Genomic DNA, 14,412 nt, shown 5'->3' with positions numbered 1-14,412 from the left:
TTCTGGTTCTTATGTGGACTCGTCTTTCAATCCTCGTGGTCCCAGAGGGTTGTCAGAGTGAGGCCACATCCTCCTCCCACAGACAGGAATGAGCCTATATTGTGAATTTATGTGCACCACTCCCCAGCACAGCGCTTAGTTTAGAAATGGGCGTGTGACTCAAAGCTCTAGAGTTGATGGTTAGAGAATCCATCTGAGAAAGAAGCCAAATAGGACAGGATGATGATGTTTTTGAAACCACTGAATCCAGCTGTGCTTCAGGTCCACAATGGGTCTTCTCATTAAGTCAAACAACACAATATCTTTTTCTGTAGGCAAATTTGAGTTGCATTTCTATAACCAGCAATCAAAACGGTCTTAATGAATACAGAATTGCATTTGAAAAGTTTACATAATGATATTAACCAGTCTGTCTTGAACCCCTTCCTTTCCTTAACGTTTGGGGTTGTAACATACACTTTAAAAAATGCTGACAACTTAAATGACATATCTGAGTGTGAGACACACTTAGTCTGGAAGCTCATGTCAAACAATTCTTTATTTTTTATGGTACAAATTAAAAGTGACAGATCTGAAGCTGTTAAGAAATACACAAAGTGCAGCTTTACTGACCATACAGATATTGCTCTAGATTAAGTACAGTTTTTTTTTTTTTTTTTTTTTTTAAATATTAAGCAACCTGTGCAGATAAAATCAGCTTTGGTTTCAATGTCAGAGCAAGTAAGGAGCTTTTAAATATTCAGTTTGGCTTCTTGGTCACAAGTCTATCATGTCAACTTCTCATCATGATGATTTTTCCAAAACAACCCAGTCCTGTTTCCCGCCCTCCCTCCTGCTGCCTGCTCCAGGCACGGAGAAGCAGATCTTTTTGTGGTGCCTCATAAGTGACCCCGGTGACCAGTCTAGATCATAGCACATAGGACAAAAAAATAAAATTACTTTCTTAACAACAAATAAACAAATGTGCCTCACATAATTTCAAGTTGAAGACAAGCAAATCACGTGACAAAAGGCTCATTACAAAATGTTATCCAAACAGATTTTACAGTCAAACATTGAAATGAAAATCAATTTCCTTTATCTCCATTTATTTAAGCTTGGTCATTAACTGGTACAAGTAGAGTGCTGAGGTAAAACATTGATGAACAGTTTGTATTTCTTTTTTTTTTTTTTTAAATAGGAACAGTTTAGTATTGCGAGATTGTCAGCAACATTTAGCCATATCTATACAATGTGCATATACCTACAAATATTGAGCTTTGGTCCAGCGTAGAGAAACGAGCAAAGGCATTTTATGATTTCTTTTTGGTTATAGCTTGAGTTCTTTGATATGCCTCTACTTGTTTTGTTTTGTTTTGTTTTTCCTAGCTCCTTTTGCTTTTTTGTTCTCTCTTTTGTGTTGTGTGTATATGTGTGTGTGCATCTGTGTGATGACAACATAAAGAAGCCAAAACGTTGCAAATGCAATTAAAACTTCCAACTGTTCAAAATATTTTCTTGGTTGAAAAAGAAAGAAAACCTATAAACAAGTGTAAAATATAACATCCATTGTCATTTTTTCATGAAGTAATGAAGAAATGCAGATGACAATAAAAATTACTTGAAAAAAATACTGAAGCTTGAAATACAATCACATATGCCCAAAGTGGCTTTTATTTTTTGTTGGTAGCAACCTTAACCTTCAGTTCGTGAAAACATAAAAGACACTTAAATGCTATTGGCATATGAAGTTGTTTACAAGTAGAAATGAGAAATGTCATCATAAAATTAAGCATTAGGTGTGGTCCCAAAGACGTATGAGTTACACAGTATAATTTATATTCCTAAGAATCTGTTCAGGCACCTTTTTATGCCTTGTAGCAAAAAATTTATCTGTAAAAAATTAATATAAGAAGCATTACAACACCTTATAAATAATTTATAAAACAATACAAAATTATAAAACTATAAAAAAATCACTGCACATGAATGGTGTTATGACTGTGGGATGAATATATTTCTTTTTTGTTCCACTCTGGAAGATTGCTTTTATTTTATATTTTCCCTGTCCTAGTTAGACCCTCCCAATTATAGATCTCAGAACTGAGCAGGCCTTATGTAACCACTGCTGGAATATATTTAAATATTTAGTATCCGTCATATGTTATCTTGTTAACTTCTCTTCGCAGGGAACTTTTCTTGATGGAATTTGGAGCAGGTCCTAGGAGAATCCAAAATCTGTTATAATCAATAAAGTTTTGGGTTTCTGGGTTGTCCGTATTTGTGCAGTTTTTGAGGTGGCGAAAGGGGCTCTGTGATGTTGGCGTTGAAGATCAAGTTAGCTGTGGTCCAGTTAGCATTGACTGGTGAAATGGAAACACCTTTACAAGCGACTAGTTCCGCTTCCAGGATTCCTTTTAGAGTTTCCTTGCTGGTAGTCTCTTGATTGCTGCATGAATCACTGGAGGGGACAATTGTACTGTAGCATTTATACAACCAGCAAAGGAGCCAACAGAAGAAACTCAAACCCCCTGGGGAGAGGGAGTGTAAGGGGAAGGAGATGGCATTTTTAATCAGTTGGGCAACTTGAGATTGGGTTTCTTTTTTTTTTCCTTTCACAACTTACTTCTAGATAATACATTAGCATGATTATAAATTATGCATAAATATTTACATTTCAACAGCAAGCAAATTGACGGCTCTCTTTCGCCTGCTCCTTTAATGGAACACCGTCTGCCTATACCTGGGTGAAAACACCAGTGGCAGGTGCCAAGTGCTCACCCGTACAGCTGTCCTCACATCCCAACACGTCCTTCTTGCTTATTAGGTTATCGTGGCCCGTAGATCTTTTAAGTTAATTTTTTTTTTAAAGGAAAGAATCTTCTAGTTCTCATAGTAAAAGGCTATTCTGATGTGTTAGATAAGCCCTTCTATATTTTTTTCTTTTGGTGGAAGTTTCTTCAAACTTTTTTTCCCCTGAAGAACCCAGTCCCCAATTCCAGTTGTTTAAATTTGCCTGCCACCTTTCTGCTCCATTTATATATCCCGAAAAATAGTTATTCCCCCCTGAAAAAAGTCTGCCATCGCTATTGGAATGAAAGAAGTAGCAGAAAAGATGAGATTAACAGGATACACGATGGCCTTTGACGATCCAATTGCTATCACTTTCTTTTTAGCCTGTTTCTTTGTGTGTGTGTTTATGGGTGTGTGCATGCCATGTGTGTATTTGACTGAAATCTTGAGACATTTCTTTGGCTATCAGACTTCTGAGAGAAATTGCTTTGCACAGAAGCATAACATAGATGTAAGTATTGAACCAAATGTGCAGCTTATGTTTATATTACAAAATTAGTTTTGGTCAGCTCTCCATGTACGTGGCCAACAGACTGAGAAAAATCCCAAGCTCTGGTGTGGACAGTGAGCACAATTACAGCTTATGCCAGTGTTGACAGTTCATCGAGCAAAGCCCTAGTTATTTTGGAGTCTTTCCTGCATTTCACTAGGGTCTGAGTGGAAAAGACACAGTTCCTCCCCACTTCTGTGGCCTTCCAGCAGACCCCGGGAGCCACTCGCGAGGGAGATGGAGAAATGGAGGAAAAGAAACGCGGCTCCATTTTCTTTTCTCAAACCCACAAGTCATAGTGGGAAAAAAGCAACAAATGCTTTGGCACACGATCCAGGATGCCCTCCCATCAAAAAGAAAGAAAAAGAAAAAAGACCACCCTCCCCACCACCCCCAAAAGAACCCCAATAATGAACCTCACAGAATGGCTTTAACAATGATACCCACCCCATGGGTGGAGACAATAGATGGGAAAGATGAGTGAAATCAGGCTTCCTATTGTTCTGTTAGTACAAATGTAAAAATTCGTAACACAACTTTACGCACGGAGAAGCGGAGATGAACGATCGCGTTGCAATGCCAGTTTCTGACTTTGGTTAATAGGTTTCATAGTGAATCAGCACTTAGTACCTGAAGGGGTGCAGTCCTTCCTCCAGGTGGCAGGCTTGTATTCGCTTTGAACAGATCAAAGTTTTTTGTTTCTTCATTGTTGTTGGTTTTTGGTTTAGTTTTTTTTTTTCTTTTTCCTTAAAATGTGTTCACATTTTCATAATATACAGAAAACAGTACGTGGTTATTTGGTTTGCTTTAAGTCCATTAAAAAACTGGCTTTGGGGGAGCCAGGTGGGGGAAGGGAACTATCCTACCACACACACCTTTGGTGTGGTGTATTACTTGTTTAAAAATTTTCAAAAAAATTTCTTTTTTCCTTTTTGGAAAACCAACGGACATGTAGAAAGCATTCTGTCCACTTGGTAGTTTTGTTAGTCTTTTACTTAGAAGGGTAATGATGACTGGGGCTATTTTTACATTTTTTTTTTTAATTAAAAAAATTTTTTTGTGGAGTCCCAACGGTGGAGTTAAGTTTCTGTGAATTTTGCTTCTGATTATGGGTGGGCATCTCTTTAGGAGTTTTCTTCCAGAGAGTCTGTTAAGGGCTCCAAAGGGACTGCCGTGGCCGGCTCGTGCTGTTTTAAGCGTTTAATTGTGTTCTTCAGGGCTTGCCTTTTATTGCAGAACCAAACTCTAACTACTTCCCGGTCATAGTTCAGCTTCTCAGCAATTTCGGTCATTTCCTGCCCAGAGGGGTGTGTGTTCTTCTCAAAGTGGGCATTGAGGATCTCAAGGGCCTGGGGTGTGAAGGAGGTGCGCCGCTTGCGCTTTTTGGATGGTTCACTCCCGATAAACTCGGTCAGGTTCTGCATACCTGCTCGATGGCGGGCCTCAGCCTCAGCCATCCACCGCTCAAGCACCGGCTTGATCTTCTGGGCACTTTTAGGGGTGATGTCCAGCTTTTCAAACCTGGCAGGATACAAAAGGCCAGGGTTCAGTTTGGCTGTCAGACTGCTAGCTATAGTGTTCTCTTGGGCTTCCTGTGGTAGGAAAAAGTGGCTTCTCAGGATGGTGTGTCTGGGGGGAAAATTGAGAAAGAACAGTCTTACACTGAGTCCTCTGCCAGGGTGGGCCTCCTGCCTGCCTGCCTGACTGCCTGGCAGGGCAAATTCACTGCAGGTTAATAGCCAGCTGCAAGGTAGCCAGCCCTGCCCAAGCCAGCGCCCACCTTCCCAGCATGCTCCATGCCAGACCATGCAAACCACACATGCACACAGACAGGGGTGAGGAGACAGCAGGATGCATGAGCTATTATAACAGGCACGCAAACAACTCACAGGTCTTTTCCTTATAAACTCTGAGATCTAAGCTTTTATTTTAATAGCACCAGGTCCATTTCCCCAGTCCGCAGAATCCTGAAGGCAAAAATTAACACTAGGAAGTGCCATCAAAGATGACAGTTGTCACATTCTTTCATTTAAAATGATTCTTTACATTTTACATTTGGTTTTCTTTAAATTTGCCCCATTGACTTGGTTATAAAAATGTTATTGCTATTATCATAGTCACTGATGGCCACTGGGACTTTTTTTATGGCTCTCTTTTTATCTCTCTTTTGTGTCTCATTTTGACTTCGCTCTCTTTTTCTCTCTCTGGGAATAAACAATTTTCACCATATGTAAGTTAACAACATGCTCTCTTTCCAGGTAAAACATAACCCATTGCTACTTTCCTGTTCTGGCTCAAACAGCTGGACACATGGTAATTACTGTAAAACACCCCATCCCTGGGTGTGCTAAGGCCGCCTCCCGCCCTCCAAACACCATCCGGGGTAATGGTGTACTTTTGCACCAGGGCACCAAGCTGTGTTTAATGTGTGATATCTGCAAACTGTACTTGAATGATATCATTTTCTGTAAATGAGGTCTTCTAGACATCAATTGCTATCAGCAATTCTTTGCTACATTGACTTTAAAAAATATGAAGCATCTTGGACAAAATTATATAGAGTGTTTTAAGAGGTCATCCTGGTACTAAACTCACACTCGCTCTCAATGAAGTACAAAAAAGTAGAAATTCGTTTTATTCATTTGTTTATTCTAAATCCAAATTTACAGCCCTCCAGTATGACAACTGATACATAGAATTCTCCTCTCCCTTTTACAGTGTCCCATGCTGTTGAAAAACTTCTGACTATAGAGTGCGTCTTATTACAATGGTCTGTTCTCATAGAGCTAAACTGAGCCCGTGTTACTCAGAATATGTTTTGTAAAGATGCTTGCAAAAGGACAGAAGAGGAGAGGCTTTCTTTATGTACCACAATCTTATTTTTGGCAGCACATTTTAGATCTCTTATAATGTGATAAGCAGCACAAACAGAATCAAATTTTAATGTAATTTACATAGTATTCCCTTCTATGTAGAATGTAAGGGTTATTTGTTTATTTTTGAAAAACTCAACTTCCAGTACTGGTCAAGGAGGGAAGGAGTACATTTGCTTTCCATACAGAGGGAACTGATCATTTAATGTTATTTAATGAACTTGTCCTTTATGGCAATCTCCTAAGCTCTCATTGTTGTGCTAATTTGCCACATACCACATTTTGCCATCGTTTGCCATAAAATCCCCAAAGCTTAAATATTTGATAGCACGACAGCAGGCTTTACAGTGCAAGGCACCAGGAGACAGAAGTTGTGATGGGGCTGATCAGTGTATTGGCAATGCTTTTTTCCAATATTCTTTTTAAATAAGGAGGGATTTAAAGCAGCTCTTAGGAGTCACTGCAGCTAATGAGGGACAAGGATGCCTGAGTGTGCAGGCTCCAAAGCAGGTTCCTCACCACCGTTTGAATTCACTTAAATTGTTCCAATGTAAGATCTTGGTCTTTCTTTCTTTTCTTGATAGCTCCTAAAACGATCAATGAAATATAGGAAGCTAGAGAAAGGCCCAAAAGTCAAGGCATCAGACATCTTCTATTATAATAGGAATTCCCAAAGTCTCCACATTTCAGCCACAGCTCTTTTACCTCTCTCTGGGGTAGACTTTAGAAATTAACATATTTGACTGAGAATGCCCTAGAAATGCTAGGTGTATGAGGTAAACATTAAACATTAGCTAGTGCTTATATCAATAAAAGGAAATCACATTTTAGGACTAATAATAAGTTAAACAGGAATATAGCACCAAAAGAAAATTGGCAACAACTTAAAAACCTGTGGCTGCCTTTATCCCAAGGCTGTCAAGATGAAACAAAATTAATGCTTCCCAACAGGGAGCAATGATATTCATATCATGGATGCTGCTTGTTAGTGTTGCCGCTTCTGTACATGTTGTTTGGAATAACATATACAAGCCTTGAAACAAATTTCCCAGCAGTAGTATCCTTGTATAGACTGAATAAAGGTTATTTTCTACAGGGAGGTATCTTATAAGAAAAAACAGTAGGGGAGGCCATAGAAGTGAGAGGATCCTATGGTGCTTTTTGTATTTAACAACAATCAATGGGTTTTATGGAAAATCATTGAGCAAAATGTGAGCTGCAAGCTACTACCCCATACTGATGTTATTTATAACCTTAGTCTTAAACTGCAGGAAAAGTACACTTCCGTCCTTTGGGGAATACATTAAAAGTATAAAGAGCAGATAAAAAGATAGCATTTCATGGATCACCAAGAACAAAATCCACTTAAATGAGTTTAGAGTTGGTTTCTTAGCTTTTCCTGATGGAGGAGGACTCATAAGGTATTGCCCAAGAGGAAAAAGCTCTTACCGAAGTGCCTTTGTTACCTCATGCATAAACATGGGATTAGTGCAACACACACATGCATGCACGGGGCCTGCTTCTGACCACTTAACCCGGATCAACTTGAACACAACCAAGGCCGGATTCTGTCATTTATTTATTTAATTTGGGGGAGATGGGCAAGGTTAGGCCAGATTCTCACCACTCTTTTTTGAGCCATTTAAAGCATCCGCTTATTTTATTTTATTTTTTATAAATGTGCTTTTAAAGCTGTGTCTGAGAAGGCGTTAAAACCTTCAAGGTCACAAGATAGTTATTTTTTTTGTTTTTTAATGTGTGTTTTCTTGGAAAATCCTGATAGCCATCTCTGGTCAGAAATAGTGAAGGCGTTAACACAAATTAGGAATGGCAGCTTTACAACATTTGCTCGGGGTACCTATGTGCAGACAAAGTTGGTGGCTCTCAGCTGCACAGGAGTGTGGGCCCAGGAGAAAGGCCCCTGACCCTGGGGCTAGTGTATTTCCAATGAGACTGCCTTGGAAGTTCTTTGTGAGTTGACAGGAGTTATCAAGCCAGGACCCCCAAATCTGCTTCAGCAGCGTTGTTTGCATCAAGATCACCGATCCCAACATATAGCTGCCCACAAACTTTGTTCCCACTCTCTGCCCCTCCAGCTTTGCCCACCCGATGAAGAAAAGCTGAGCCGCAAGGACAAACGAGGCCCAGGCCGGCTGGGTGAGATGACAGCATGCAGGCGCGGGTTACCTGCAGATGGCCGACTGGCTGTACGCGGGGCCCTCTGTAGCACTGAGAGCCTGTCCCACCTGAGTCTGGGTCAGGCCAAGGGACAGGCGCCGGATTTTAAAAGCTTTGGCAAATTCTCGGATCTCCTCCAGATTAACCCCATCCACCTCACCCGCTGCCGTTTGAGGATCTGTGGAGATGTTTTTAAAAATAGGATCAATACGTCAACACACAGCCGAGCAATATCTGTTTATTACGGTTTACAAGAAAGTGACTCTCTTTTAACAGCAGAGGAGTGGGGAAACCAGCCTCAGAAAATGTTCTCTTTGTCTCCCACGTGAGACACCCAAGACTCCATCCTCAACTCATTACACCTCCACAAATCATCCTTCGAGATATTTCTGTCCCAGATAAAACCACAGCTTGCTCACACTGCCGCTTCCCCAGTGCCACAGCATGCTCCTTAGGGCTTAACAAGTAACAGCCAGCACTGGGAGGCACTTGCTATGGGGGTACGATTCCATTTTGTCCATAAATATGTTCAAATACTGTGCAAAATATACAAAGGGAAAGGTTTCCATTTAAAATGTTTTAATTAGTATCTTTAATGCTAAAAATTGCTCTTGAAGAAAATAGTATTTTGTATTTTTCCTTCACCTGATCACCAATGCAGCCAGGCTAACAGCCAGGCTAACAGATCATAATGTTGCCTAATTTCTCACGTTCACATTAGTTCTTCAGAAGAACATGCTTATGAAACTGTGAGAACGATATTGTCTTTTTCCCCCCATAGCAGTTTACTGACAGATGCCTTTGTCCCCTGAAAGGGCACATAATAAAAAATGCCTACCACAGGAAAATTCCTTTGGTGCCGGATAACGCGGTCAATTTAGGACTTATCAAGGGAAATGACACAACAGCTGGAGAATGAAACTTTTCCCCCCCGGCTACTGATCCCTGGATAAATGAAAGCGAACACCAAGCTGGAGACAGCATGGGTTGGGGATGGCGGAAGATTTCAAAGTGCTGCTCAATCCTGCCTGTAGTGAAGCCATTCTCCCTGTGAGCTGACTCTATTGTTCTTCACCTCATTCCTCGGACTTAGGTGAAAAGTTTTTCTCTTCCTTTTTCTGCTCAATAACCCATCAATTTCAGCAAATTCTAGTACTTGTCCAAGGACTGTGACAGACTATATTACTCTCTTGGGCTGAGAACTATAGAAACTCTAGTTGTTGTGGAAAAAAAGAAAAGAAAAGAAAAATCCCACAAAGCCAGAACATTTGCATGCCAAATGCCCATTTTCAAGGACTTTTAAATAAGGATGTTAATATCTGTGGGGAGCTTGGAGCTTCATGTGTAGATTTTCTCATTACTGGGGAGAAATCTCTTCCAGCTGAAGGATAATGGACTCTGTCAACAGAATCAACAAAACAGGTATAGATTGTCCTTTATCTTCACATTAAAACAACAACAAAAAGTCCTGTAGGATGTCATTACTCATAATTTTGTTGTAGAAAGATTGAAAAGTGGTATAACTACTGCAATCAGTCTATAAATATTTTTGACAAGTAACTTCTGGGAGTCTGGAGTGGAGGGAGGGGCAATATCAGAAACAGTTCCAGCCTCTACGGAGTCTATAGGGGGTTGGGATCTAATACTAATGCATAAGAAACAGAAAAATATCAGACAGAGCATAATCAAGAGCTAATGGTATGATATTCACACCGGATGTGCAGAGAATGGAGAGAGGAGAGGAGGGAGGATTCATCTAGGTCTTCCCCAATGGGCAGTTTTCGGAGAATGGAGGAGCCATTTAGTCTGGTCAGTGGTGACAGTGTGCACACAGGCATAAATGCAAGGAGTAGCAGTGCACCGTGGGGATCTGTAAGGTTGGTAGGGTGAAGCAGGAGTTCGTGCTAGGAGTGGTGAATATTTCAGTGTAGCACATTGGGAATCTATGAGCATGGGCGGGCGGGGGTGGACAGTGACTATAAAACCGGTTTGACTGTTAAGATGAATGGAAATCCTGTTTTTTTCTCCCAAAACTACTCCCAGAGGCAACAACCCTTGGCTAATGAGATTTGTTTGAGTCGTCCCTGGTGGACGCTGCGCTCTGGATCTCAAACCGCACCAGCACAGCAGCCTGGAGCGGCTTCCGGGCAAGCTAAGGATTATGGGAGCTCACTTCCGGCAGTTGCGGCTTGAGCCCTTTTCTCCTTTCCCCCTGAAAAAAAATCATCTTTTGCCTAGGGCAAAAGTTGCAAATGAGCAGCGTGCAAATAAAACCCAGATTTCTTAGTGTTTACACTAATAAAAAAAAAAATTACTTGCTAACATGTAAACATTTATTTCTAAAGGAAAATCTCTGTTTTCCAAATTCTTTTGAAATGTTAGAAGATCTGGCTGCCCCAGGTGTACATTTGCACTTGGTAACGTCCAGTCGTCTGGAACTGATTCTGGCTGCTCCTCCAGCTCCTCGTTATCTTCACAGCACCCAGCCTCCAACATGCTCCCTGCTCGGCCCATTTTGTGACCTTGCATTTAAAGCGTGCATTCCCAATGGGACTGATACTGGTTCTCAGGGGGAGGCAGGAAAAGTCTTAGTATAATGGTTGTGGTTCCCCAAAGGGCCACAGTACATCGACAGAGCAGATGTGCAATATATCTGTGGTATTAAAATGTCATGGAGTGACGGGGTGGAGAGGAAGGAGGGCAATTAAGATTTTTAAAAAAAAAAAAAACAAAACCCTAAAAATGCTCTTTGCAGGGGGAGTGGGGTGATAATAAAATAATAGCTGAGAAATTTTGGTTTAGAGCAGAGAGTACAGAATGGTACAGCGAGAGAGGGGTCACCTCTCTGAGAGAGGGAAGAAGGGTTTGGCAGCTATGCAGGGGTGAGCATGGAGGTTCAAAACAGAAAAAAAATGGAAAGCTGGAGACTTTCCATGTAACAATACCACTTTTAGGACTGTGATTTTCTTAATTTGGCAGCTGTAACAGTCACCGCTTTGGGCCCAGGGATGTGCATTTTTAACAAGTAACAGGCGATTCTGTTGCAGGGATCTGCTGACCCCAACTATAGAAAGAAATCTTTCTTTGTGGCCCTGGCCCGATCAAGTCTGGGTGTGGCGCCCTCTGCGTGCCATTGTCTTTACTGACCCTTTACCATTATTCAGCAGGCTTCTCTACACAGAAAATTTGCTCCCTTACTTGTATAGGACTGATGGGCTAGATAGGTCTGCTGAGGAGCGGCTGCGGAACAGGCAACCCCCCCGTCCTTTCCTTACCCCGCTCGCACTACATATGGCAAGTGGCCAAGTTCTGGGAATCAGTGGGCTGGGAAAGTAAAATGTTTGCCTTTATTAGCCCCATCTCTAGATCAGCTAGATTCAGTTGAATTAACCAGTATGTGACGGGCAGGTCTTTAATCTGGAAGGGTTTCCACGGTCTACTCCAGGCCCAGGGCCTGCGTCACCACCAGACAGTGGTACAGGATTGGGCAGGTTTATGACTTGGGCTCACATTTTATGTAAATGTGTCCTCTCATCTTTCTTCCCTTCCCCTGCTGCCTCTTTTGTTTAGGTGTCCTTACTAGTTTCTTGAGACTATCAACTAAATCTGTATGTGTGATCGTGCAGGCTGCTTTTTGTGAGATCACTGTGGACTTGTAGCTTGTGTGCATTGAGTGGTGGTGTGTGGATGATCAAACTTTAACTAAAGCTCAAGGGGATGGGAGCCTGGGCTACTGGGCCCAGTGTCTTCATGAGGCCCCAAGAAAGATTTTCCACCACGAAGCTGAATTCCTTCTTCCTCCTCTGACAGTTTCCGCTTTGTATTTTCTCCTGGTTCTACTTAGATCTGTGATAAAATAGAAATTCTTGTGAAATTTAAGCAGGGTGATGGTCTGCTGGACAAAGTAGCATCTCTCTGCAAAATCTGTTGATTGCTGGAGGTGAATGCTTTCTTTATATTAGTGTTCTTATCCATAAAATTCAGATGACAGAATGTTACTTTTATGGTTTTGCTCCATGGATTCTGAAACTACAAAAGTCTTCCCATTCAAAAAAGGGGTCCACTTCTAGAAAAACATTAGCTTTACCCTGATTACTACATGTGGGACTTGTCTTCACACTTTGGGAGAATTCAAATGGTGTCTGTAAGATATTTTGAATTAATCAAAAGACTAATGCTTTTTTTTTTTTTTTAATCCCGAAGTTTCTGTCTTAAACTCGAGGTTGTTTCACTATGAGAATAGTTTTTCTTCCTTAAGGAATGTATACTTTTCAGCTTGAAAAGGGGTAACAAGAGGTGATTGTGATAAATAGGGTCTTTTCTGGAATGCTGCTTCAGCTCTCAACCTAGCTCAGTGTTTGACAATCTTTCCTGGGTTAGGTCAATCTGGCTTTCTGTCATCTATTCTCCTTGCTATGGGGAGGTTGGGTTTATTTTAAGGATGAACCTGAATGTCACCTTAATGGGAATTTTAGGGAAAAACCCTCAGATCTCCCACAAGGTGGATCCAGCACTTTTATCCAGCTCTAGGGAAACCCAATCTGGGGTTTCCATGGAAGGTGGAGGAAGTGGCATCTTTTATAGAAGTTGGCTCCAGATTACATGAGCCTGATATAATAAAGACAGGGCCAGAAAGTAATAGCAATGATGGCCAGGGTCCACTCTGAGTTTGCCCCTTGATCAACTTATAGAGGGATTAACTGGGCTGGGGACTTAGGCTAAAATGGCATTGAAAATTGGCAGTGACTTATAAATATAATGATGACATTTCCCGAATCAAATCTGGGATGCATGGACTGAAAAGTAAAAAAGATTTTTATGGGTGCTAAATGCAGACTGTATGAAAACAAACCTGTTTTGTAGAATCTGGTTGCATGGTCACTGGGCCCATACTGAATTGAGTGCTCAGGATGCATTAGTCAGGATGGATTGTTTTTATTTGTTTGTTTCTTTTTTTAAATTTAGCTCCCTCCCACTCTTAGCCCGGGCATCGGTGTAAGGAGCTGCTAAATGGGTTGAATAGTCACCATGCATCAACATCATCCTTTTATGATTCCTGATTTGTGGGATTGTTACGAGAGTAATATAAATCTTTAAAGAAGCTTCCAAAGGTGTGAATTAATTAACTCTCTTATGTAAATAGCTGTCTGCTTTTTAGTGCTATTCTCACAGCAAATAATGGGCATATTTACCAAATATTTCTGAGAAATAGGAAACCATTTGGGAGTTTCCAACGCAATTTGGGAGAACAGAATTTTTGCAATATGTTGACCTCTTTGGGTTGTAGAAAATGGCATGAATTGTGAATCAGGGGTTTCACTGTGCTATATTCTATTGCCATCCATCTTTACATTCACTTTATAGTTTTGTTTTTTTTCTGGAACTAAGTCATTTGCTGTCTAAGGACCAAGCTTAGGGGTTCAGAAAATGTATACTGGAAAAAAATCCAGCAAGCAATCAAAACCCTAAATCTACCTATTTCTAAACAGTGCACTGTAAATCTTAAACCTAATTGGGACATTTGTCAAGTCACTTGTTTGACTTTTCTTCTAGACTTTCTAAAAATTGTGCTTATAAAAACTATACCACCTCTGATGACTATGGAGACTGAGGAAGGTTTAACACAAGGCAAGGTGTGTAGGTGCTACAAATAAGTACTGTGCAGATTTTCTAACAAGTATGCATGCTTGGTAATTCTGAACCCAGATGTGCTCTTCTTTGCATATGAAGATCTTGTTATCATTACTAAGGTATTAACTTGGCATTCTTTTGCTTGGAGTGGGCAAAACTTTTGTATGATCCACCTATTCTAGTTCATCTGGCATATGGCAGGTTAGCCAACAGTAGGATGACCTTCTTTGACAATGACATGGAGGACTCACTGGCAATGATTTTGACCAAAGTTTTGGTGATATTGTGATATAATAAGATGTATATATATATATATCTTATTATATCTGTGATATAACTGTGATATTATTATGATATCACATATCACAATATCTTATATCTAATTATATAATTAACAATTACTAGATA

General features: G+C 40.6%; 1 protein-coding gene across 4 annotated transcripts in view; it reads right to left on the bottom strand.

Annotated features, from left to right (window-relative positions):
- Nucleotides 1–520: 520 nt before the first annotated feature.
- POU6F2 (POU class 6 homeobox 2) overlaps nt 521–14,412 on the bottom strand; it is a 473,172-nt gene continuing 459,280 nt past the window's right edge. For 3 of the 4 annotated variants that reach the window (XM_037730523.1, XM_017506155.2, XM_037730520.1), the window contains 2 exons: nt 8,383–8,551; nt 521–4,951 (listed from right to left, as the gene is read on the bottom strand). In XM_037730523.1, the coding sequence (XP_037586451.1) occupies nt 4,447–4,951; nt 8,383–8,551 (674 nt within the window). In that variant the 3' untranslated portion in view covers nt 521–4,446. The remainder of the gene's footprint in view (nt 4,952–8,382; nt 8,552–14,412) is intronic. The other variant, XM_037730522.1, reaches the window with a different exon arrangement.

The sequence above is a fragment of the Cebus imitator genome, unplaced genomic scaffold, assembly GCF_001604975.1.
Source record: "Cebus imitator isolate Cc_AM_T3 unplaced genomic scaffold, Cebus_imitator-1.0 Scaffold349, whole genome shotgun sequence".
Classification (NCBI taxonomy): domain Eukaryota; kingdom Metazoa; phylum Chordata; class Mammalia; order Primates; family Cebidae; genus Cebus; species Cebus imitator.
Note: the sequence above shows the minus strand (reverse complement) of the source record. Positions and strands in the feature narration are given on the sequence as shown.